Raw genomic sequence first — 25,847 nt, forward strand, 5'->3', positions numbered from 1 at the left:
GTGCAGCTTGAGGCCGTTTCCTCTTGTCCCATCCCTTGTTCCTTGGGAGCAGAGACCAGCCCCCTCCTGGCTCCATCCTCCTGTCAGGCAGTTGGAGAGAGCGATAAGGTCCCCCCTGAGCCTTCTCTTCTCCACACTAAACCCCCCCAGGTCCCTCAGCCGTTCCTCATCACACTTGTGCTCCAGGCCCTGCACCAGCTCCGTTCCCTTCTCTGGCCCCGCTCCAGCACCTCAATGTCTCTCTTGCAGTGAGGGGCCCAGAACTGACACAGGATTCAAGGTGCAGCCTCACCAGTGCCCAGCACAGGGGGACAGTCACTGCCCTGGCCCTGCTGCCACACTGGTGCTGGTACAGGCCAGGATGCTGGCGGCTTCTTGGCTGCCTGGGCACAAGCTGCTCATGTTTGGCTCCATCAATCAGCACCCCCAGGTCCTGTTCCATGAGCAGTTTCCAGCCGCTCTGCCCCAAGCCTGGAGCGTTGCAGGGGGTTGCTGTGGCCCAAGTGCAGGACTCGGCACTTTGCCTTGTTGAACCTCATCCCATTGACCACAGCCCATCAATAACATTCACACCACTGCCACTTTTTCTGATAGATTATCCCTTAGGCCTTTTCACACAGTCAGCAAGATTCCCTGAGTATGGAACAGCACTTACCAGATTCCTTGGCTTTGTTCCTCTCTGCCTCTGTGCTGTTTCTATCCATTTCCATGCCCCCTGTCAACTGCTTCACTGTCTCCAGCATCTCCCTCCGCTGCTCCTCCTGTGCCTGATTGTCGAGCAGCAGCTCTTTACTGCTGCTGCCCCGCAGGAAGGTGTTGGGACGGGAGAGGGAAGGCGGCAGAGGTTTGTCGTTCTTCTCCCTGCCCGTGCTCCCGCGACTGCGGAACAAAAACCATGTCTGCTTAAAGGTTGTGGTACGAGTAACCCCTGCTCACAGTGCTGAAACGTTGGACAAGATACTGGAGAGCTTTAGAGAACTGCAGGGAAAAAACCCACACCTGAACCCAGCAGGATTCTTGTCTCAATGTTTTACAGTTGTAGTTACACAGAATATAATCAAAATAAACTCAGGTCTCAGAGATGGACAAACACAAACACCCACAGAGTGGACCGGCAGAGCCCAGAGAACACATGGAAAAGCAACAACATCCTTACAGCACCCCTTTGATACATGCAGTGGGGGATTTTATAACAGTGTTTTACTATCAAATGGTGTGAGTGGTGTGGTCTTCACCCATTTATTGAAAAATAGCTTCCAAACAGTGAAGGCTACCAGCAGCATAACACAAGGATCTGTCCTATAAATTACTGTGTTAATGAATAAGATGGGCAAAACGATTCAAGAATGGAAAATTTCCAGCTAAGTCGGAGTTTTAGGTGGAATAGGAGGGAAAACATCAGAGGCACTAACCCAAGAAAACAGCCCAGCAGCTCGTGTGTACTGGGAGGACAAAGACATTGTAAATGAACTGTACATTTATAAACTGTGTCTGGAGTCAATAAATTATTGAGAGTTAATACATGTTTCATGCTCCAGGCTGGAGCAGGTGCAGCCCTGATGGGATTAGGTGTGAGAACCCTGCATGATGTGGCAGCATGGGCAGGTTTGGTCACACCAACTGGGAAGGGTCGGATGCAGCCAGAGTGTTTCAGGAGCCCTCCTAAATTTCTGCAAGGTTTTAGGCATGTTTTTTCTGGCTAAATAAACCTACTGACCTGGCTGACCTTACCTGCACACCTATTTACTGCAACATTTTACCTGAAGGGTTTTTAACCCGTGATAAACTACCAGTGAACGAAGCCTTAGATGAAGGGTGACCAAAAGGGGAAATAAAAACATTCACTGTAATGGCTTTAAAAAATAACACCACCTGTCTCTCCTATGTTATAAAATGTTTTAAGATAATTCAAAGTACACAGCAGGGCGGGGAAAAACCCAGCCAGCCCTGGAAACTCAATGAAATACTCTTCTTTCTGTGTGCTGGTAACTAGAGAGAGCAGCAAGAGAAAAGCACCAGTGTGCAGACAGCAGAAAGGGAAGTCATTGCTGGGCTGACACTTACCTAGTTAAGGCCCTGCGAGAATCTAGTTCTGAAGATGGAGATGAGGCAGATACAGATGACACTGGAGGCTGCAGCGCAGAAAACCTGTTCAAACTCGTGGCACTTGGTCGTAAGGAGTCTGGGAGGTTGTAAAGACAACACAGAGAAGAGCGATGACAAGGTCAGCAGCCGCTCACACCTTGGCATCACAACGTCATTTAAGCAATAGCTGGTTTTGGAGTGATGGGGAGAGAATTGAAGGGAAAAGGCTGGTCCTGTTCCGCTTCCACCCCCTTGTCAGGCAGTCACACGTGGTCATGAGCATTCCCACCCAAGCCCACCCCTGGCAGGGTGGCTGGTAGCACCACGGAGGGCGAGGGCCTGTCGGACTCACCCATCTCGCTTGTCTTCGCTCCACCACTGCTGCCCTTTCCCCAGCTGCCCAGCTGGGCTTTAGGCACAAGCTGAATCTTCTCATCTATTGTGGGCTGTAAAACACATCAAGACACCCCATTACCAGGCTGATTGTACATCTTAACTACAAATGGGCATGTTTTTGGCAACAATCCCTGTCTTGTGAATACAAAAATGCTTTTAACATAGGTTTGGAATCAATCATGGAATCCCAGACTGGTTTGTGTTGGAAAGGACCTTAAAGCTCATCCAGTTCCAACCCCGTGCCATGGGCAGGGACACCTTCCATCAGAGCAGGTTGCTCCAAGCCCCATCCAACCTGGCAATGAGAAGCACAGACCATGCTAAGTGGTCACAGCTATCCTTCTGCTGAACACTTCCACTGGATTTCTCTCCCTCTTTGCAGTGCTGATGATCTTCAGTTCCTTTCCAACCCTAACCATTCTATGATTCTATGATTTATCCCTTTTTGGTGGTCTGTGAAAGGCAACATTGCAGCATATCCCATCAGTGCATGGTAAACTGTAACTGACCAATGTTTGAAGAACCTTTTTTGGCTTTGGATGGACATTAATACCGTTCTTTGTGCAAATGGATCTTCCAATGCAGACAAAGAAAGAGCAGAAGGAATGAAACTTAAAGGACTTAAATGAACAGGCCATCTGTCATACCCCAAGGGTTGTTGGCTCACTACTATGAGCATCTTCCAAGAAGATGAAAGGCCAAGCACTAAACCTGGTCTCCCACTCTGTAACCCTCAAACTCAGTATAAATTCTGTTACTGAGTTCCAGAGGAGGGAAACTTATTACCAAACTTTCTGAGTCACGTTGGGAGACCAAACCCTACCCAAAGACAGAGGACACGGACAACAAAGGGATCACAAACAGCCTTTCCACAGTGTCACTGAAAGACATTCCCAGGAGCTTCTTTTTATTGGGAACTCTGAAGTCCAGTAACGAGGAAAAAGCACAGGACATCAGTACTGGGAAGATGCTCAGTTTGTTGGTGACAAGTTAAACAGTTCTGCTGTCTGCTCCACCACCAGCCACGGCTTTGGGGGGAATCTGCACAGTGACAAACAGAATTCAGAGGGTGAAGAATGACAAGAATGACAAGGCTGCAGAACTTGGAGGGAAAAAGTAGTGTCCAACAAAAAGAGAACATTGATTTTACAATGCTCTGTAGGTGAATGTATTGACAAGGAGGTTGTGACCCTGCAGATCTCTTTGTACGAGCTCCCCTCTCCTCTGACAACCCAACTGCTGTGGAGCTCGCTCTGCTTGTACTGCAGCTGTACTAAAAGGAGCAGAAGGGCTTTGCCCAGATGAGCTGTAAGCCCAGACAGAAGCAGCCTGAATCCCTCGTGCTAACTGAGTTTTGGAGCCTGTTTTATGACTCTCACAAGGAACAAACTGAGTTTGATCTGCAGAAGGGCTGCAGCCTGTCCCGATTCCGCTTTACAGCTCTTTTTCTCACCCAGGCACTGAGAGTAAAACTTAGGGAGAGTGACATTAATTAGGACAGGGAATGTCTAGGAATCACCCTGATTTATGGGAAGGCCGGAGCTCTTGGTGAGAACAGCCAAAGCTGCTCTGGAGATCATCAAAAAAGACATCTCCAAGCTTGCCTGACCTGCAGCCTGAAATAAATGTTCCCAAAGTACTACTCTGATGGTAAAAACACAGGGAAATGCTCATCTGGAGGATGGGTGTGAAAGTTTATCACATACTGTGGGATGCAACTGCGCCACACACAAGTCCAGGAACACCATAAAAGCGGACACAGCTCTTCTTGTACTGCTTGAACCTGTCAAGCCTGGAGCACTGCCACGTCAGGAACATCATGTTTTCACATTGAATGTGGCATCCTCATTCTGCTAAGTTGCAGTGTCAGAATAGGGCCTTCAGAACTTGAGGCAGCAAAGGATTTCTGCCAGGCAGGCGCCTGAAACCCCTCCTGCATCAGCCACATGATGTGATGCATCATCACACACAATATCCCGACTCATGTTCTTTTTAATCATTTAATAAAACACAGATTTACCAACGAAGAGAACTTCTGGGTCAGTAAAAGGATGCCAGAACCTGAGAAAAAGTGTGTGTGTACTCCTTTCCCTCACAACAAACAGAACAGGAATACTCAGGAGACAACAGAGTCTTCTTCTGTGCTTTATTTAGGCACAGGATTAACTCAAGGGACATAAAACATCCCCAAACCCAAGTTTTGACCTGTAAACACTGTGTTGATCTTTTCCAGACAGACACACACAATAAGACAAGACCTCGGCATGTTTGTTGCTCTGAACGAGCCTCGTGCTGGCACCTACCTTGGTGATTTTAAGGAACTTGGTGGGGTCCAGCACTCTGCTGTTCTTTGCCCCCTGCACAGTGTTCCAACCGCCTTCATCGACCCGCTGGACACCTGACAGACAACAAACACAAACACCCTGAGCTCATCCCTGTGGCTCCAGCAGCGCCCGGGGGGACAAGGACCATCGCCTCCAGGTTCAGCAGGAGGAGGAGAAGGAGATGGCCCAGTTCTGCTCAGCCCCAGCACAATTCTGTGCAGAAATCACATCTTTTGGGAGTGTTTCTCTGGAGTAAGATGATGCAGCCAGCTTGCTTGACTTCACTATTATAAAACAGCTTTGACATAAAAGATCTCGCTGTTTGCAAGGGGTGGTTTTGGTTGTGATTCTTCCTGGTCAGGTTTCTCAGTATCTGTTCCTGTGATCTGGATGTGGCTGCACACGGTGCATTCACAAGCTCACCAAAGGAGCAGACCACACGCCTTTGCTAACCCAAACCCAACCCCACTTGTTGCACAGGTTTCAGCAGCGCTGGGCTCGTGTAGACACAGAACCCCTTGGGCAGTCCCGAGTCCCTCCCTTCTCCTGATGTCAGTTTTAGGGTGATTGAAGCCTAATCCCCCCCATTCTCCTGCAGGTAGTGCCAGCCTTGAGGGCTGGTGGCAATTTAAGGTAATTCCAAGACACTTTCTCCCGCTGAGTTAACAGCTCACAACTCTAACAGCTAAAGACAACATGGTTGCTCTTGGAATTAGATGCTATTCTCTTGAAATTGGATTCTGCTGTATGCAAGAATGGATGGCAAATCTGGCTCCTGCGCCCTAACTTGTTAAAACAGATTCCTGGCAGCCTGACCCCAGATCAAATATGGTTTGCATGAATGTGAAACTTAAGCACTATTGGCCTGTGATTGTTTATTTTTTACCCAAGGGATTTGCCCCTGAAAAATCCACACAGCCAGTCCCTAGCAAGTCTGTTCCTTCTCCAGCCTCAGCCACAATCAGGCCTCAATTCCCTTCACTTTATACACTAAGGAAAAAATCAGATTTTTTTCTGTTATGTGGGATTCCCTCTAGGGCCACTGGATGGGAAAAGAGTGAAAGGAGCAGCCAGCTTGGCTTGTACTTACCCGGTCTCCTCTTCTCTTTGGTCATGAGTTGTTGGACCTTCCTCTGCTCCTCCTGCTCTTCAATCTTGGCTTCTTTATGAATCTGCTCGATGGTCTTGGGGCCCTGGTCTGCTCTCCGTGACACCCAGTTGCACTGGGGAAGAAGCAAACACGTGCTCAGACACACTTCCAGGGGAGCATCGTGAACAGGGTGTTTTACACTGCAAACGAGGCATCACCCTTGTCATGTCTTGGAGGGGCAGTTCAGGAGAGACTGGGGTCATGTTGTGGATGTGGTTATCCAGCACCACAGGTCAAAGCTATGTGCTCTGGTATGGACACTGTGGTAGGTGTTTTGGTGGAGAGTGGAGGCTGCAGTGAAGACCTGACTCTGCAGAGGCAGGACTGAGTTCAGGACATTTTAACCCCCAGCATCCTGCACATTCCCAGCTTTCCTGTCTTTCTAGGATCAGAGGAAAGAGAAGGACTAGAGGGACGCTGCTGTCACTCTCTATTACTGACACCCTTTGCTGAAGCCCTTCCTTCAAGCTCGAGATAAAAAAATGAAACCCTGAAAAAAAAGCAGTGAGAAGTGACTGCATTTTATCTGGAGATGGTGCTTTGCCACTCCTGGATGATGATGCTGAGACAGGAATCCTGCAGAGAGAGGTGGAGCTGTCTCTCCACAAAACACTTCCACTGCTTGATGTGTCTATCTGACCACACACTGCACAGATCCATCTATGCCCACTTAACCCGACTGTCCCTTGATCTTGCTACAGCCTCATTACAGCTTTTGTGGTAACTATCTTTGTGTACCCTGCAGTCAAAACGGTGACTTCAGCTTCCACAAAACCCCAAACCAGCTTCAAAACAGCTGGTTGAGGTACAAGTAAAACCTGCTCAGGATTTGAGTCAAGCGTTGCCTTGTGCTCAAAGCTGCTGTCACACCTGCAGGGGTGACATTACAGGTGCTGGTCTGTGCAACCTGCAGTCACATCCTCAACTGCGTGGTAGGGAGACACCCTTCACTGGACAAGGCTCCAGCTTTAACACCTTGGCCACGTTCAAAACTGCTGTTTTATGACAATATGGACAAATCCCCATCTGCACCGTGGGTGCACTTGTCTACCCCACGGTATTATTGATTTATGGAGTTTAGTGTGGAGCCACCACTGTCACATCCTGACAGAGCAGATTCCATTTGCTTCTGTCTGCACAACGCAGCCAGGAGACAACTAGCAGATACGTGGCTGTGCCAGCAATATAGGACCAGCTTCCAAGGAGATCCATACTGCCTTGGGGAAGAGCCCTCACCACTTTTACAGCCACATCAACCACCCCCTCACTTGTGGGGGACGCATCTCAGAGTGATTCAGTCCCATCAGCACAAGTGCTGGCAGGGAACAGTTACACCCAGAGCACATGGAATCGAAGGCAGCGAAGCAATGTGACTGACACAGAGAGGCACAGGGGATGCTGTGGGGGAAACCCACCCAAAACCTCTCCTGCGACAAGAGCTCAGGGGGTGTCTGCTGCCATGGGGCTGCACTAGCAGCAGGAGAAGCCAGTGTGGGCATGTGTCTGAAATCAAGCAGAACCAAAGCACCTGACACAAGCAGTTCACCCGTCTACCAACGCTGGCCTTTGTTAAGGCAATATGAGAGATTTCTTGTCTTTAATCAGCCAGACTTTTGGGATAAGGAGCACAGATCTCCCCTTAACACCCCACTGCTGCTGTACATACTGTAAATCCCTGCTCTTGCAGAAGAGCTCTTCCAGCCTGGACATGAAAGGGAACATGCTCTTTTACTTACTTGAGTTGGTACCTACCAGCCTAAGGTCTATCACATCCTGAAGCATGAACCGAATCCTTGAAGACGTTTTCCTCTCTTTCACAATCTTCTCCATCTGATTAAAATACTGGTCCATGCGAGGCTACACAAGAGAAACATCATCATCACCAGTGAGTCTTGAAGAAAACAAAAATACTCCCTCTGGTAGGGAATGAGCAGGTTCTGCATTTCTGTGTCAGAAAAACACATCTGGGGACACAGAGCTGCTCACCAGAGGAGTGAGTGTTGGGTCTCATATGTTCCCCCAGCTTGAATTTGAGTGTGCACAGTGCAGGATGTGCAAGAAATGAAGACCAAGTCTGTGGGCACCTCCTTCATCTGGCACCTTCTTTCTCTGTGTATTTAATTACTCAATTAATCTACACCCTCTGCATAGAATCATGGAATAGTTTAGGTTGGGAGGGACCTTAAAGCTCCTCCAGTTCCAACTCCCTGCCACGGGCAGGGACACCTTCCACTAGAGCAGGTTGCTCCAAGCCCCTGTGTCCAACCTGGCCTTGAACACTGCCAGGGATGGGGCAGCCACAGCTTCTCTGGGCAACCTGTGAGGCCTCCCTGGAGCCTTCTCTTCTCCAGGCTGCCCCAGCCCAGCTCTCTCAGCCTGGCTCCAGAGCAGAGCTGCTCCAGCCCTCGCAGCAGCTCCGGGGCCTCCTCTGGCCTCGCTCCAGCAGCTCCACGTCCCTCTGGTGCTGTTGCCCCAGAGCTGGATCAGGAGTGCAGGGGGGGTCTCCCCAGAGCGCAGCAGAGGGGCAGGATCCCCTCCCTGAGCTGCTGCTCACGCTCTGGGGGTGCAGCCCAGCACACGGGGGGGTTCTGGGCTCAAGCGCACACTGAAGCTGGGTCATGAGGAGCTTTGTACACGATGAACCTGCCATCCAGTGTGGTTTTTCTCACAGTACAGCTAAGTGGATCTGCTGGCTACCTGCTGCCAAAAAGGGGAGTCCTGCCCTACCTCAGCCTGAGAAAAACTGGCTCAGGAAACTAAACAGGGATGAAACTCATAACCCTGCAGACACCATTCCAATGCTTTGCCTCCCTGAACTGGCTCAGATGGGGTCAGGAAGGAGAAGGTGCAGCAGAAGCTGCTCTCTACCAGGAACCTGTTGAATGGGCTCAGCTGTGAGTGTGAAATCCCATGAGCTCCTTCTCATCCAAGAAGTCACGATGTGATGGAATGCAAAAGGGTTCACATTAAGACATCAAACTGGTATCCTCAGAGAAGCCTCCAGAAGGTCTAAATTTAACCTGTCAGGCTCCAAAAAGCCTTTTTACTCCAAAATGGAGCTCTGGCTGTTTTAAACAAAGTTTCAGGGTGGTTTTATAAAGCGTTTCCCACTCCCTCACTAAAAGTAGCCAAACCCTTTCCCTTACACTTAAACAAGCAAGAAAAACCCTGTTAAAATTTGGTTCTGGCCTTGCCTTTGAAAAGTTTCAGCTCAAGAGCAAATGTTTCCAACGTTAGGAATGACGGGGAAAATATTTAACATGGACTTTGTCCAGGAGCTTTAATCATAACGCTCACTAACACTTCAGCTTCAATAAAAACGTGTAATAAAACATCTATCCCACTAATAGAAAACAAATAACGGATTATCACTTGATAGGAATAAGAAATCACAAAGACAGGACAGGGGCAACACGACATCTGCCAGCACTTCCCTGCCTGCGCTCGCTGGGCCATGCGGTGCCACGGCTCCAGGTTGCAGAAGGAGCCAGTGTGCCAAAATGTTGGCGCCTACCACGTTTCCGTGCTCTCAAAGACCAAACCAGCATCCAGGAGCCATCCAGCATGACCTCAGCTACTGCTCAGAAGTCAGACCCTGTTTTCTTCCCAAAGCACGTGGAGAAATTGAATACTGCTCCTGGCACTTTCAAACCTGCATCAGTGACGTGTGTGCTGCTGTGTTAGCAGTGTATTCAGCTGGGGGATCAGCGGAGAACTGCACTGGTGTGGTTACAACACAAAACAGTTTGGGAAGCTGTTTCCCCATAAGGATCAGGATTGATCCACTGTGATCCCTGCAATCCAGAGCCCTGTTAGGGAACTCCCTTCCCGAGCAGCTGAAAGCAATTACAGCTCCATTTGCTCCAGAGCTGAGTCCGACTGATTCCTGGCAAAACCCCCGAGTACTGTTTCATCCCAAGCCTGGCTTTGGGGAAGGAAAAGCAGATTGTCTGTGCCAGGAGGAGCTCGTCGAGCGTGTAATGCTCCGTGCTACATAGATGTTTGCTGGAAAATGGGGAGGAGGAGGATGGAGCGCTGCAGTTGCTTCACTCTGGAATGATGGTGACACAACATGATGCATCCACCAGGATGCAGGGGTGGGGGGTGTTAGGCCAGTTAATGCGGGGTTTTTTTAGACTTAACCCTAAAAACGCATTAAAGTGGTGCATTTTGTAGGTAATATAAACCTTCAATGGTAAAGAAACAAAACCCAAAGTTTTCTAGACTCTGTTTGGATGAAATATTTGGGAACAACAACTGGAGAACACTGCTGAAAACACTCCAGAATGTTACAGACAAGGGAGCAGGGCCAGGTCATGATGAAACATCCACACAAGAGCAGATGACTTCCTCATGCCATACTGCCATTCCTGAAGGAAAACCAAATAAATCCTCAAATAAACCCTCCCCACACCCATGTTTCCATCCCTGCCCACGAGGCTTCGTCTCCCACTCCTGGTCCTGCCCTACCTTTGCCTTCTCAAAGTCCAGGTCCTTGCCAATGGTGGTCAGGAGGCGGCAAAGGCACTCGAGGGACTCCTCATCATGGTTCTTCAGTAGCTTCACCACACAGTCATGCATGATAGCCTCCGTCAGCATCTTCAGTTTGAAAAGCTCACCAATGAATTTTATATTCCCAATGGATCTCCGTCGGGCTTTGTCCTTGGCTTCTTCCAGCTCGTCATGGAGCCGCGTCTTCTCCTCTGGCTGTATAACAGAAAAACAGCTCTAAAAACCCACGTTCACAGAGCACAGAACACTTCAAAGGTCCGGTTTTATGTTTATTATAGTTGTCGTTGTGCCTTTTTACTCTTTTTCTCCTAAAACCCCAAAAGAGGCTGGTCTAAACCTGCTGATCGAGGCAAACTGTTTTTGTTAGGCTCAGCCACAGTGACAGAACGAAACTCCCAACTCCCAAACTCTTCCCACATCAACTCCCTCTTCAAAAGAGATCATGTTCAGAGGGAGCTCTTGAGAATTTATGGGGAAAATACCACTTACAGTGGTTGCAGCTTCAAGTTCTTTCTGCTTCTTTTCAAAGACATCGTCGTCAGCCTTGTCCTTTTCAAACTCCTTCTGGCAGCGATTTAACAGCAGCTTGCGGAAGTTCACCGTGCTCCCGGGTTTGTCTGCCATGGGCACCTTCAGCTGGAGGACAAGGAAGGAAAACATCAGCAGAAATAGGGCTAAACTCTATATATGAGCAAGGTTTCCTATGAGGCGTCGTCACACTTTGTCATGCACTTCATATTGGGCAGCACAACCCTGCACGGCTCTGGATGTCAGAGCATCGTGTCATGATTTCCAGTGGAGCTTTACATTTCAGATGTAAAGTCACACTCAGACCTTGGCTGACACCACCTCAGCCCAGAGACAATTACATTTACATCCACAGGATCCTTTAGAAAGACACACTGTTGAAAATCACACTTGTTCTGTGCTGCAGACCCGGGAGCTGCGCTCCTTTGCTGTGTGCCACGAAGGATCAGCGGCAGAAGGGGGTCATTTTGTCACAGATACTGAGATGGGGAGATTCAGGTTGAATATAAGGCAGAAGCTCTTCCCTGTGAGGGTGCTGAGGCGCTGGCACAGGGTGCCCAGAGAAGCTGTGGCTGCCCCATCCCTGGCAGTGTTCAAGGCCAGGTTGGACACAGGGGCTTGGAGCAACCTGCTCTAGTGGAAGGTGTCCCTGCCCGTGGCAGGGGGTTGGAACTGGAGGAGCTTTAAGGTCCCTTCAACCCAAACAATTCTCTGACTCTGTGATTCAAATTCACCCTCTGAAACAAGCTGTCTGAAGCTCAGCTCAGCCCCCTGTGAGCTCTCCTTTGAAATGAGACAGAAGCTGAACTTTCCAAACGTGACTCCCACCTGTGGACAGGCTGGAGAGGGTCCAGAGAAGGGCCACAAAGATGATCCAAGGACTAGGAAACCGTGTGAGGAAAGGCTGAGAGAGCTGGGCTTGTTCAGCCGTGGGAAAAGAAGTCTCACAGGAGATCTTACCCCCTTGTTCCTATATTTAAGGGTGACTACAAAGAAGCTGGAGACTCTCTTTTTATTGGGAGTCCCATAGAAAAGACGAGGGGTGATGGGCACAAGTTACTCCTGGGGAGATTCCGACTGGACACGAGAAGAATTTTCCCAATAAGAACTATCAGTCACTGGAATAATCTCCCCAGGGAAGTGGTGGATTCCCCAATGCTGGACAGGGTGCTGGGCCAGCTAGTCTAAGTCATGCTTGGCCTAGAAAAGTTGGACCAGATAATCCTTGAGGTTCCTTCCAACATGGGATTCTGTGATTCTATGACTCGTTGCATATGACTCTTGTGAGCAGGCAGAGCCAAGTGTCCTCAACTCCAACCAGCACATCACTCCAAGCAGAGCCCTCTGCCTGCAGGCACGGCCAATGGATGCTGAAGAAGAAATCCCTCATGTGAATGATTTTTATTGATGTTCAGAAACTAAGATTTAACCCTGCTCTTGCCACGCTGATGTTACTGCCCATCAGGTCATGGGGATAACGTGCAGAACATCCCCATGCAGAGGAATCTCCCGTGTGACTCTGGCAGCTCTTACCGTTACAAGACACCTGCACATGTTGGCATATGCCACCGAGAAGCTCGGTTCATCGATGGCCTTCTCGAAGACCAGGTCGATGACTCCTTTCAGCCTCTCTTCTGTGTCTACTGTCAGGTCTGTCACTTGCTTCATGAGCTGGTTGAACATCTGGGGCGTCAGCTTGTTCAAGATGCTTCGTACCTTGCGGAACAGCTCCTGAAGGACAGAAAAACTGTGAGTTTAAGCCTAAGTCAAACAGATACCTCTCAGAAACGAGCTGGGACGCAGCTCAAAGGTGAACGGAGATGTGGGAACTTCTAGGAAGTCACACACAATCCTGCTTCGCTTCTAACTCAGCTACCAAAGACCAAGGCTGTGGGCAGGGTTTTTGGAAATGCCCAAGTGCTTTTTGTTTCATGTACAACAGAGGCACAAGGCTCTTGCTGCCACCCAGTGAAAGTGTCTTCTTGGATCAGTTTAGCCATGAGATAAACTAACAGGGAGCGGCCTCCTCCCTCAACCAGAGATTATCGACTTCTTTATTTACTTCAAGGCACCTTTTTCCCTATCCAGAATGATAATGAGGTCAACAACGCTGCTGTTAACCCTGAAAACAGAATTCCTGTGTCCATCAAGACTATCCCAATTTAGCCTACTAACTATAATCTGACCACCAGGCAAACACCTCTGCCCAGAGTGGCTGCCCCATGGAGGAGAGGAGGGGCAGACAGACACAGAGACACGCTGTTGGGCCGGCCAGGAGGAGCTGAGGGAACTTTACAGAGGAATCTCAGTCTTGCTGAGTCTAAAAGGGGATAAAAAGCCAGTTCTGTGCTGGCAGGTTGAGGTTGTTTGCTTTAGAATGGAGACAGAAATATTCTAGTAAAGCAGCAATAGAAAAACAATCCTGGAGGAGAGGTAGTAGGTTGTCTGGTGTTTCCTACTGAGAGTCCCTTAACAGACAGGGTTGCCATTTAAACTCCAGGTCAAGAATAAACACATGAAAAAAACAATCCAGGTAGGGGAAAGCTGTGGTTCAATCTGGAATTCATTGCCCTTTTTCATGGTCTTTTACACAACAGCTAAAGCAAATCCCCGCCCTCCCGCTGTCACACACTGCTGTGCTCTCCAAAGCTCTCACCAACGCTCTCACCTGGGTTTTGACATTCTCTGGGTCCTCGGTTTGGTTTTCTCTCTTCAGGCTCGGCTTCCATGCATTCTCTGCCTTCTTCAGGTGCACATCCTCCTTCACACACACAGTGATGATCTTCCTGGGCTCTCTCCTCTGGCCTGGCTGCGATCTCCTCGGTCCAACATTCAACAACTAGGACAAAAACATTCCTTGTTATATCCCCTTTTAAGCTCACACCTCGATAACACACTCCAGGGCACACGCCAACGCTGACAATCAGCAGCTCCTCCTTGGACCTTTGAGGACTCCCTCTGACGCAACACACTGCTCCAGGTTGGTCAGAGGGAACATGAAGACACCAAACATGCTTCTCCCAGGCAGCTTTGCCCCAAAACAGACAAGGGATGACCATGGCCTACACGCATTGTTGATGCTCCAGACGCTGCTTGAGCAGAACTGAACCCGACTGACCAAAGCAGCCTCTTGAAAGCCAGAAACTGCATAACTGCAACATCACAGCAAAGGTGTATTTAAGGATTAGTAAGTCCTTACGGGTGTATTTCAAACATCCCAAGCAATTAGATAAAGATAAATCAGCAGCTCTGCTGAAAATGTGAAGTTTTACTGGAGATTGCTCAAACAAAGCCATTCTGAGACAGGAATGACACAAACCACACTGAACGGAGCACCACTGTGGCTCCTGCACTATAGAAACACGGATCCTAACAGATATGGGTCAAAGCCTTTGTATTTTCACAGAAGAAAGGGACACATGGTACTTTGTTTGAAACAGCATCAAGCACCTCTCTGCAATCCTGTATAACACGATGCTCCTCCCAGTCAAATCAGGTACAAAACCTGCCAAAACTGGGGAGTATTTCATCAGCTGTACAAGTGATAGGCACAAGACACCCCCAAACTCCCTCTTCATCATTGGGAGCTTCTGATTAAGGATGAAAGGTCACCAATGTTGCCAGGTTATTCCTCCCCCGTGCTCTTTCATATTTCTGAACTCATTCATTAGAAATGTCCAACCTCAATGTAAAAATTAGTGCAGCAACAAAATTCCATTATCGAACCCTGTTACTTTCCATAGAAGTCATTAATCTCCTCAGGGGGCAGTGGGCAACCTCCACGTGAAAGATGGGCCGTTAAATCATTTCTTTGTTCAACAAAGGGATTCAATGAGCATCAGAGAGGCAAAACCAGCTCAGTTATTCAGCTTCACTGAACACAGGAGGAAACTGCTCTTAGCTGGTGCCTCTTTTGTCGTGTATCAGCCCCAAACCTGGTTTTACACTATTAAAAGCCAAAATCCTCCTTAAAGACAGGAGCTTGTATCTGCAATGTGAACTGCTTGGCTTTGACAATGTCAACGTGTGCTGTGGGTGAATGCAAACACAATCACCACCACTGCTGGAGCTCTTGTTTGAGCTTCATTATGGGATAACAGCAACAGAGTTAAGATGTTGTCAAAAGACAACAACCTCACGTTGTGCATGATGCATGCAAGAGGGTGACATGGTGTGGTGTGTCACCACGCTGCCCCATCACCAAGAGCTCCGTCCAGATCCCAGCAGCACACACAGAAATAACCCATCACATCATTTTTGGGCGCAAGCCGTAACTGTAACGCAACTGTGTGAGTCCATCACTCATGAGAAACCAACAGTGGAACAAACCAGCAAGAACAGGGGGTCTTCACGATGCTTTTGGGTGTTAGAACCTTCCTGCACCAAGCACCAATCTGTCCTGCTCCCACCAGCTTGAGAGCTGGTGTCGACAGCCCTTGCTCGACACCAGCACGACGCAATGAAGTCTGCTTTGGATGTTGAGACACCCACCTCTGGTTTTATGCCATTTCACACAGTTTTGCTGCCCAAGTTCTAACCATGCTGCAAACGTATGGCTGTGGAAAGCAGAAACTTCCCTCCAGCTGGAAAACCAGACAGTAATGCAACAGCAAAGTGACTGGTTTCAGCCACGCGTGTTAGACCTCACCACACAGCTCCTGGCCCACAGGAAGGGTGGGAATCAGAGCCAGACTGGCAGCAGGCCCCGAAATCCAAGTGTTTGGGCTTGTTTCCCCCAGGAACACGGGCAAAGCCAATGAAAGGGAACCTGTGGCTGCCCCATCTCTCCTGTAAGAGGCAGCTCTGCTCTGCAGGACCTTCCCACTGCAGCCGGGCCACAGCGTGTGAGGACAGAGCCCCAGGGGCACAGAGCTTTCTGGGATACGGGTCCAGGAAAGCCAAAGCCTTGGCTTGTAGAGCAAACGTGCCTCCCTGAGGGAGGTGACTATTCCTAAAACAGAGTATTCCAAGGAGCACTTGTGCATCATCTTGTGTAGCATGCTGCATGTCACAGCCTCCTCAAACCTGGCTGCCTTCGAGACCAGACCTTCAACTGCATTCACAGAACAAAGACTTCCTTTAGGATTGTATTCTTTTAATATCTGTGAATAAACTCGGTTCAAACTGTGGGATTAGGTTTTAAAGGCAGTGAACAGGAGCCTCCTTTGAACGTGTAATAAAATAATACACAGATCAAACTTAAAACAGAAAAAATCTGGGGTCTTTTGGTTCCAGATTTACAAGGCAGCAAGTTAAAGACGTGCCTCCCTTTTGTAACCCAGCTCAAGTAAACAACAGTGGGTCTGCACCACCTGTGATTACAGAGCTACAGCTTGCACTTAAATAGTATTTTCCACCAAAGGCACAGAGAAACGATCACCAGATGTTACTGCATCCATCTGGATTACCTGTCTTCTGGATGAAGAGGGAGGAAAAAAGGAAAGCAGGAAGAAACAGGGACAAGCCTCCTGCAGAGCAGCCCAAAACTCACAGCAACACAGCACAACCCATTGCTCTCTCTCAAGGTCCATTTCCACTCTCAGGCCACGAGTCACAGTAATGCTTTAAAAACAATCCAAGAAGTGAAAGAACTGCTTCTCCCTCTGCAACAGGCTTCAAATACAGAAGGGGAAGTTGAGCTTGGTTGCTAGGAGAGACTCTGCCTCCCAGGGAAGCACAAGTATTGAGGTGACTCAAGCTCCCATCACCCCATTCTGCCTCGGTGCATGGGGCCGACAGGTCCTCTCCAACCCTACTTCTTTGTGTTTGAACTTACTACCCACTGCACTCCTCTAACTCCTTGTCCACATCAAGATGTGTTTATGAGCTCCACTTTGTTCCTGTGTAGTTCCACCCCTTGTGGTGTTTGATGCGACATTTGTTAGTTCTAAACACAGTCATACAACACATTTAAGCAAAAAAGAAGGAAATGAAGACAAAGCCAAGGAAGCAAAACAAAAGATTCTCAAGGTGCCGAAAGCTTGTTAGCGCTGAGCTGCTCAACATCACCTCGAGGGCGAGCGATAGGCAGTGGGTTTAATGGTTTATGGGCATGGCCTGTGCAGAGGTGGGATGACCGAGTGGACAGGCAGCATACACGCAGGGTTTTGCCATGCTTCACAAGAAGACAAGGTCTGGTTTTGCTCGGGGCTGAAACCCCTCTCTCGTCCCCTAACCACCACCGCCACAGGGCTGGTGAAATCACGTCACCTTCACACCCTCCATGACAAAAACGCAAAGGAAGGCTCAACTCCGGGAAGGCGCAAATGTAGGATGTATGTTATGTGCTGAATGCTCCAAATGAACGGGGTAAGCAGGACTTACCTTGTCTCCCCCTTTCCACAGGTCTGCAAAGTGCAGACCCCTCGCGGATCCCGCTCAGGCCAACGTCCCAGCATGCCCTCAGCTGGTGATGTCCCACCCACCACTGAAGACTGCCTAGAGGGGTACAATGCAAGTCTGGTTTCGGTTTGTTTTTAAACAAGGTTGCACCTTTTTGTAAAGTTTTCTGCCAGTGGTTCTTTATCAACAGTGGGCATTAGGGAGAAAGACAACTCTACAAAAAGGTGCAAAGATGTGGGGGGGAGAGGGGGGGATTTGGCTTACCCCTAGCGGCAGGTTCCTCAATGGTGGGTGAGGCGAGACCAAGAGAGGGCATGCTGGGGACCCGCACCGAGCCAGGGAAGGCAATCCAGGGTTGCTCTGCACTTTGCAGGCCTGTGGAAAGAGAAAGAGTGACAGGGACGTTACCGAGACGCCGGGAGGCTCGGGACATCCAGTGCATGAAAGGAGAGAAGGTGCCACAGTACGACCTCCAAGTCCTAAACAGAGGAAGCGAAGTCGACCTCCAACAGCATTGAGGTTTTGGGAGCCAGTGGTGCTCTGAGAGGAACCAGGGCACCGAAGCTACTCCAAGACATAGGCACACACCCCAAAAACCGAGGCACAGGCCATGAGACCACTCTCAAACCAGAAATACAACAGCAGCTCAAAATCACCGGGTTTGACTCCGAGCCTCAGGAAATGTGCACACTTGGAAGTCAAGGTCATTCAGTGAATGCTTCCAAAACCAGCAGATTTGAAAGATAACTGATGGCTACCTCAATAGATACATCTAGATGGAGACACTCGATGTATTTTAATAGGGAGCTGAAAATTCCATGATTGCTCCTAATGGAGCAGCCTCCATCCTCCAGCCATGCTGACTGGGTGGCACCATGCTGGGGGGCACTTGCCCCCCAAGGAAGAGATGGCAAAGGCAAGAAGGAAGAATTCAGAGAGGGATTTCAGAGCTTGGGCAAAGCCAGACACAGGGGAAAGACAAGAAAGGGAAAGAAAAACAGAGGAAAAGGCAGGAAAACAAGGAATGAAGTGACCAAAGCGAAACACCACGTGGAAGCACAGAGAAAGCAGGAACACAGGCGCTGTGTATATTGTGTATTCTTGTCTTTTCTTTCTGGTTAGTAAGATCTCTTTGCTCTGTCAGTATGTTTTATGAAACAGACTCCTGTGATGACACACGCCGACGCCGGGTTATTGTATGAGAAACGTGTGTTCACACACGTGCCACAGCCGGGTCCTCAGCGTGGAAACATGTTTCCACACCTCTCGTGCATGGAAAAGGGGAAGGAGATCAAATCCATTGAAGACCAATACGTACCAGTTCAAACCATCCACCACGCTTTCCTAATTTGCCTACAACAGCCAAGACACCACCACCCTGGCATTCATCCTGACACAACCAGAACCACCGGAGCATCGGTAGAGGCCCAAAAGCCTGAGGATGGACTTCATCAGCGTTAAGGCCAGTTTTTAAATTAGCAAGTTGGGGTAAACTCACACTTCCAGACACGTTTCTTCCCCCGGGGCTTTGCCTCCCAAAATCAGCAAAGGCTGGTGTGAAGTCTGGTCCTCGAGGCAGTATCCGGGGGTCCAGAGTTCTCAGTGGCAGTTTTGGCTGATTGACCTGCATCGTGGTGCAGAACAGACACAAACAGGACCTGTTCAGCGGGTGCTGCAGCACAGAGTTCATCCAAGTCTACAGACAATCTCTGCTAAACCATAAGAGTCATATTTAGCATCTAAATGAATGCTTTTAACAAACCGTGCAGGTTTTATGCATCCACACTTACACTATACATAAGAATTTAATGTAAAATACATCTTCTGGAGGTGGCTCCTGAGGAGCTCAGCGACATTTCAAGGCTGAGCATGACTCTGGAGGATAAAATTAATGCTGACATGGGCCTGCTTTGGTTCAGGATCACAAAACTGCCACCTTCCCTCAAACAAATGTCTTTTGTGTTAACAAGACAGATGGCCAAGCGAGCAAAGGAAGCTCAGATGCAGACAGAGCAGTGAGAAGCCATCATGGAGAACTAGTAGGAGGATGAAATCACTTGGGGAACAATTTGTCTGGGTATGAAACTCAGAGTGGAAACGTTTCTGCACACAAGGATCACCTACATCCTCATCTGTGCTTGAGCCTCAAGAGTGAGTCTGTAGTGGTTACATCAAAATCAATGAACTCCATAGTCCTCACTTAGAGGAGAATAAAGGCTTGGTGTCAGCACTTCAGAAATAACAAGTATTTCAGTAAGCACAGACGTACAGCAGGGAAAATCACATCTCTAATAAGGCTGGACAGAAATCACACAACTGCTTGTGAGCCAAGGCTTTATTAGATCAGCCCACAAATAGTGACATGACTGTTTCAGACCAAAGAGTTTGCCCAAAAGCTTGCCTAACCATAGAATTGATCTATTTAAAGACACCACCTCTCCATACAGTCTTGCTTTGCTCCTTAGGTCTTCACGGCTGTATCATTTTAAATGTTAATAACAAGCCAGTATAACTGAATCCAGACAGAGACCATTAAAAATGCTTCAGTTCTTAAACCATCTGTGCACTTTCATTAGGCACCAATGCCTCTACTGGAATCAGTAGAGGCAATCAATCAATGCTCTCTATTGGAAGACCTCTGTGATGTGACATCAGCCAAGTATTTCCCTTTCCCAACAGAAGCCTGCATCACAACAGTCCAGGAACAAGGCATGCACTTGGATTTTTATTTAAGGATTAAACACACAGCACGTACCTGTTTTATCGGCTCTCCTCTCACCTTGTCGAGAACCACGTCGCTTATGGGAGGCAGCCCCTCCGGCTTTTGGATACAGGCAGGCATGAACTGGAAATCCAGCAGGAATTCCCTGTCGTACTGCTTCTTCCCTTCCGGGTCCAGGGGCTTCCACTGCTCTATAAGGAGAGAAGATGCCTGAGATTCATAAGGAACCAAACCCTCTACTCTCCAAGACGTGTCTCCACTAAATCCAAAGGGAAGAGGTTGCTACAGCTGCCTGGGAAGTTTTAATTCAGCTTTATTTTCATTCTGAAGGCAGCGAGGAGAGGACACACATCAAATAAAGGAACACAAACACTGGGGAGCATATTGCCAACACCAGCAGTAACCCCACACGGAACTGATCACCAATTCTGGTTCTAACCTATGTCATCTCATTTCAACTCTGAATTCCACTCTTGTGTGATACGATGAAACGGGGACAATTCCCAGGTTTGGGGTGAAAAATGCAGAAGTTAAAGTAGGGGTTTTATGTAAATATCCTTTGAAAACATGAGAACACGGAGCCTTTAACAACCCATGCTGGAAATAACAGTAGGAACTACAAGAAAACACAAAATCACAGGCCACGCTCTGAAATTCCAACTTTTCACCCATTTTTTGCTCCTTTCCAGGCAGGAGAACTACAGGAGAACCTCACCTGATGCACATCAAAATGTAAACCTACAGCCATTCTAGCACCAGGGAAATGAGCATCTGGTAGCCTAAAGATGGGATGTTCTTTCCTGGCTGCACAGTTTGGAGTTAGGAAAGCAAACCTGGATTCGCTCGGCAGCCAGGTTGGCTTTGTCAGGCCCCTGTGCTGGGGGCCCCTTTCCTTCTGAAGGAAAACATCTGTACAAGATGCTGCCTTTGTACTGCTCTGGTGCCCAATGGCATCACTTCCCATTATTCCAGTTCAGGTTTGCTGTTAAAGGATTCTATTATTCCTTTATTTCAGTCCCTGATCACCAGCTTTAGGTCTCTGGGTTCTCACCATCCTCATCCCCGCACAGGTCACAAACAGGAACTTATTTCAATGATCGGTTTTAGTAACTGGAAACAAAAATACACAAAAGTAACCACAATTTTAAGCTCTCTGTGCAGTTTTATTTCTTCAGAGCTTCAGGATAAAGTGGTGCAGAAAATGGTTTGGAGCCCCAGCCAGAATTCCCAGCCAGCTGCCTATCTGCTGTGCCACAACACCCTCCATTTATCATGGAAAAGCACTGACAGCACCAAGAAACAGTTTGTATGTACAGTTTCCTTCTGCTGGAAGGTTCTCAAGAAGCTGTTTTAATGTGAAAAGCAGCTGGGCAGTGTCACAGGCAGCCCTGGCTCCCCAGGGAGGGCACAGACCGGGACTGAACACACAATTCCTCCCATGGTTGATTGATCAAAAGGCAAAAACACCCCCTCTTTAGAAAGGGCAGAGCTGAAATCGAGGGTCAATGCACCAAGCAGCCAGGGCTGCTTTGCAACCACAGTGAAATCACTTAACAGTGCTGCTCCTTGTCCAATACCTCATCCCCCAGGCTCCAAAGGTCCTTCCTTATTCTGTTTTATACTCTTCAATTTCTGGGCTCCCAAGAAAATGACGAATTTATTTGGAGGGAGCTTCACCTGAATAAGAAATGGCTTAAAAATTGGTAGCAACTGAGAAGTCGGTCTCAAGGTCTCTTTAATGAGGTAAATTAATAGAGGTTCAGGTCTACAAATTAAATATCTTAATAAATAACAAAACCACCCCTCGGCTACTCTATATCCAGCAAGGAAAGCACTGTATCCTGTGAGCCCACACTTGGATTATTTCATCAAAAGAACTGCACTCTCACAGTTCAATAGCAGAGCCTGGATGAAACCACAAACTCTTTCCTTTCCTTACTCTTCTAGAAACCTGGAGATCTATGCAACAGTTTACCCAGGAAATTAAATCTATAGAACACACATACTCGTATTTAGGACCCAATCAGAACTTTCAAATCTCTTATTGAAGGAGTATATCCACTTATATGCAATTTCTTGGATCATTCTCAGCTGTCAATCACATGGGAACCAATTCACCACCGTTTCCACTGTGCTGCAGCCAACATCCTCAAGTGCAACAAATTCAAGGAAGTGGGAATTTTCTCTTCTCTTTGTTACCACCAGCAAGAGAAAAACAACTTTCCTCTTGTGCTCCCCCAAAGGGAGGAGCCTGTTGAGTGGTGGATCCCAGTGAAACGCTGAGTATTTTTCTAGGAAACATCCTTTATTCCATAGGGAGAACGCACGGCCCTTAAAGGAGAGAGGTACAAACCCAAGCGAGCTCACAGGAGTCCGAGGCAGGATTTACCTGGTTTATACTGGTACACTGGCCCTTCGCCAGAGCTCTCGGTGAAGCCTGAGTTTGCTTCGGTTCCTTCTCCCTCAGAAATGCTCTCGGCACCATTCCGCACAGGTTCCGCTTCCTGCTCTCCGTTCTCCTCCACAGGTTTCGCTTTTTTAAGCTCAGAGGGGTCTCTCTCCAGTTGAAACCCATGGCTCATTTTCTCCTGGTCGGATTCAAGTACTTTGTCACCTGAAAGATCCTCTTCTACTTTAGGCTGAAGCACAAGATAGAAACACAAGAAGGTTCGTTAAAACCACCCCGCCAAGATTCAAAGCACTTGAAACTGCTCTTATTTATTCACACAGCGTTTCTGTGTGTCACGGGAATACACACACATCTGGAACAGTGACATGGAACAACCCACAGAGCAACCGGGTGATTTATTGGTTCATTCCTGGAGAGAACCCACCGATAATGAACAGTGCGACTGGAGAGACATGTTGCCCATGGAACCCCCAGGAGCTACTGGGAGAGGATGGAAGGAACTGTTAAGCCCCACAGCCATGAGCAATCCCCAGCCTGGAAAGCCAACCTCACTTTTCTCCCCTCCTGCAGCTCAGCACCCCTCTTACGGGGCACGTTGTGCTTGGTTTCACAGAATCCCAGACTGGTTTGTGTTGGAAGGGACCTTAAAGCTCATCCAGTTCCAGCCCCCTGCCACGGGTAGGGACACCTTCCACTAGAGCAGGTTGCTCCAAGCCCCGTCCAACCTGACAACGAGGAGCACAGACACAAAGTGGTCACAGCTATCCTTCTGCTGAACACCTCTGTTGGACTTGTCTCGCCCTTTGCAGTGCTGATTTCACAACGACAGCCAAAGATCAGCACTGCAGAACTAACGTTCCTCTTGTATCCCTTTTTAGCAGTCTGTGAAAAGGCAGCATTGCAGCACATCCCATCAGTGCGTGGTAGAAGACCACAGAATCATAGAATCATGAGGTTGGAAAAGATCTTTAAGATCATCAAGTCCAATCGTGGCTGCCCCCCTGGCAGTGTTCAAGGCCAGGTTGGACATAAGGGCTTGGAGCAACCTGCTCTAGTAGAAGGTGTTCCTGCCCATGGCAGGGGGTTGGAACTGGAGGAGCTTTAAGGTCCCTTCCAACCCAAACCAGTCTGGGATTCTGTGATACATAGAGAGTATAAACTGGGTGCAGCCCCAGCAACAACCTTCACTCTCTGGCTTGAAAGCACAGGGATGCTTTTAATTTCTCTGGATGACCGAACCATCAGCTCTTCCGCTGCACACAGACAAGTGTCACTGCATGATACCCTGCACGTGAGCATTTTAAGTGTCTATTCCCCCCAAACAGAGGGGAAGGCACTTCTACATGCAAATCATGTTACCAGCACTTGCTTACACGAAGGATGAGGCACCACACTGGACTCAAGATTTACTCTGTGACAACAGGCTTTTATAGCAGAAAGCTTCAGTAATGTCTGCACTAAGGGCAAGGTGTGGAGGAAATGGCAGATAAGAATAAGAAACTAACAAAAAACAAAGAAAAATTTGGAGTGAAGCATCATCCCTGCATCACATCTGGCCAACATCACTTGTTATCTGTGCAGGGACAGGCTGAGCTTCAACATTTTTACCCTCTTACTCCCTTTCTGATCGATTCTAACCCCAATTTCACCCAGGATATTAAGCCAAGAAGTCCCTGGAGTAATATCCCTACCGGATCAGCAGCAATGGAGACTTTCATTACTCATCTAATTGCTGTCGAGGTGGTTTTGTCTGCAAACTTCAGAGTTTTCCTTTCTCAGCTTCTCCATCAGGTGGTCGTCAGGAAAACTAACCTGGCCGTGACATCACTGTGACATCACTGTGCACAGAACCTGCCCAATGTCAGGGTGGTGGCACCCAAACGGGGCAGTGTAAGGGGTTCAACCCCACTTTGGTCTCATCCTTAATCACATCATTAGTGCTGGAAGGGACCTCTGGAGATCATCCAGTCCAACCCCCTGCCAAGGCAGGGCCACCCAGAGCAGATCCCACAGGAATGTGCCCAGGCAGGTTTGAGATGTCTCCAGAGAGGGAGACTCCACACCCCCATGGGCGGCCTGTTCCAGTGCTCTGCCACCCTCAACAAAGTTCTTTCTCGTATTGAGGTGAAACTTGTTGTGGTTTAGTTTATGGCCATTACTCCTTGTTCTGTTGCTGGGCACCACTGAAAAGAGACTGGCACCATTCTCCTGGCACCCGCCCTTGAGATATTGATCTGCACTGATGAGATACCCTCTCAGCCTGCTCTTCTCTAGACTGAACAGGCCCAGCTCCTGCAGTCTCTCCTCATTAAGATTGATGCTCCAGACCCCTCATCATCCTGGTGGCCTCTGCTGGACATCTTCCTTCTCTGGAAGGACAGCAGTTAGATATTCCTGAATGCTGGGAGTTATTAAATCAGGCAAGAGCAAAGAAAACTTAAGAGCTGTAACAAGGAATGGACTAAACCCAGTTACCTAAAGGGTGCTGAGGAAATATCATTGTCGGTGTCCCCGCCCCGAAATCTGCCCTGGATCCTTGCAGGACAACTAGAAAGCAACATCTCTAAAATACAGTTTCAAGAGAGCAAATTCATCATTGAACTTGGATAAGGAGCACTGTGGTTCCCTCTTACCTCTGCTTCCTCCTCAATCGCCTCCTCAGTGGCTTGGGTCCGGTCTTTTGGTTTCTTCCACGTCTTTGGTGCAGTTAGAGCAGTTTGGGCTGCAATGTAAATGTACATCCATTACAACACTCAATGCTATGGCGCAAATTTGGCCGGGGGTGATGCTCTGCCCTCTCACACACCAGTTTTCCATACAGGCAAAGGAAGTGGTCGCAGCCTTGGGAGGATTCAGATAAAACCACTTTTTGTTTCAATGCAGTAATGACACCATCATTAGAAGGACATTAAAACAGGGTAATTGTTTTACAAGCTGCTCATTCAAGCTCGAAATGCTACTTGTGACAGCACAGAGTTTGTTACCAACAGTGTAAGGATCATGCAGGGCAAAAGAAATCCTTCCGGAGCTGAACTTCTTTGAAAGAGCTGAGAGTGCTGGTTGCTCTCAATGTATTTTTCCCAAGGAATATTATGAGAGTTACAATATTAACCATAAACCATAACCATGGACAGCCCCAGATTTCCAATATCTCACTCAAAAGGACAACTCCTCCCATCTTGCATTACTGGCTCTCCTGAGCTGGATTTAGATTTCAGTTTAAAAGCAGGTTAACAACTCCACCATGCATTTATTTCCCTGGATTTGAAGAAAACACCATGTAATATTCCTAACATCAGCAGTGATTTACTCTAATCACTTTTCTCTCCCTCAAAGGGTAAAAGAAACCACACAATATATTAAGAGGAGACAAAACAT

At 48.3% G+C, this 25,847-nt stretch overlaps 1 protein-coding gene across 16 annotated transcripts in view; it reads right to left on the bottom strand.

Moving 5' to 3' along the window:
- The window catches only part of EIF4G3 (eukaryotic translation initiation factor 4 gamma 3), a 151,040-nt gene that overhangs the window by 15,781 nt on the left and 109,412 nt on the right, over nucleotides 1-25,847 (bottom strand). For 15 of the 16 annotated variants that reach the window (XM_030507928.1, XM_032920328.1, XM_030507940.1 and 12 more), the window contains 15 exons: nucleotides 25,103-25,191; nucleotides 22,449-22,698; nucleotides 20,093-20,250; nucleotides 18,836-18,961; nucleotides 17,602-17,712; nucleotides 13,664-13,834; nucleotides 12,529-12,726; nucleotides 10,957-11,103; nucleotides 10,426-10,662; nucleotides 7,708-7,812; nucleotides 5,896-6,028; nucleotides 4,785-4,879; nucleotides 2,438-2,531; nucleotides 2,065-2,182; nucleotides 656-879 (listed from right to left, as the gene is read on the bottom strand). In XM_030507928.1, coding sequence (XP_030363788.1) covers nucleotides 656-879; nucleotides 2,065-2,182; nucleotides 2,438-2,531; nucleotides 4,785-4,879; nucleotides 5,896-6,028; nucleotides 7,708-7,812; nucleotides 10,426-10,662; nucleotides 10,957-11,103; nucleotides 12,529-12,726; nucleotides 13,664-13,834; nucleotides 17,602-17,712; nucleotides 18,836-18,961; nucleotides 20,093-20,250; nucleotides 22,449-22,698; nucleotides 25,103-25,191 — 2,256 coding nt within the window. The remainder of the gene's footprint in view (nucleotides 1-655; nucleotides 880-2,064; nucleotides 2,183-2,437; nucleotides 2,532-4,784; nucleotides 4,880-5,895; nucleotides 6,029-7,707; nucleotides 7,813-10,425; nucleotides 10,663-10,956; nucleotides 11,104-12,528; nucleotides 12,727-13,663; nucleotides 13,835-17,601; nucleotides 17,713-18,835; nucleotides 18,962-20,092; nucleotides 20,251-22,448; nucleotides 22,699-25,102; nucleotides 25,192-25,847) is intronic. The other variant, XM_030507937.1, reaches the window with a different exon arrangement.

The sequence above is a fragment of the Strigops habroptila genome, chromosome 16 (genome assembly GCF_004027225.2).
Source record: "Strigops habroptila isolate Jane chromosome 16, bStrHab1.2.pri, whole genome shotgun sequence".
Lineage (NCBI taxonomy): Eukaryota > Metazoa > Chordata > Aves > Psittaciformes > Psittacidae > Strigops > Strigops habroptila.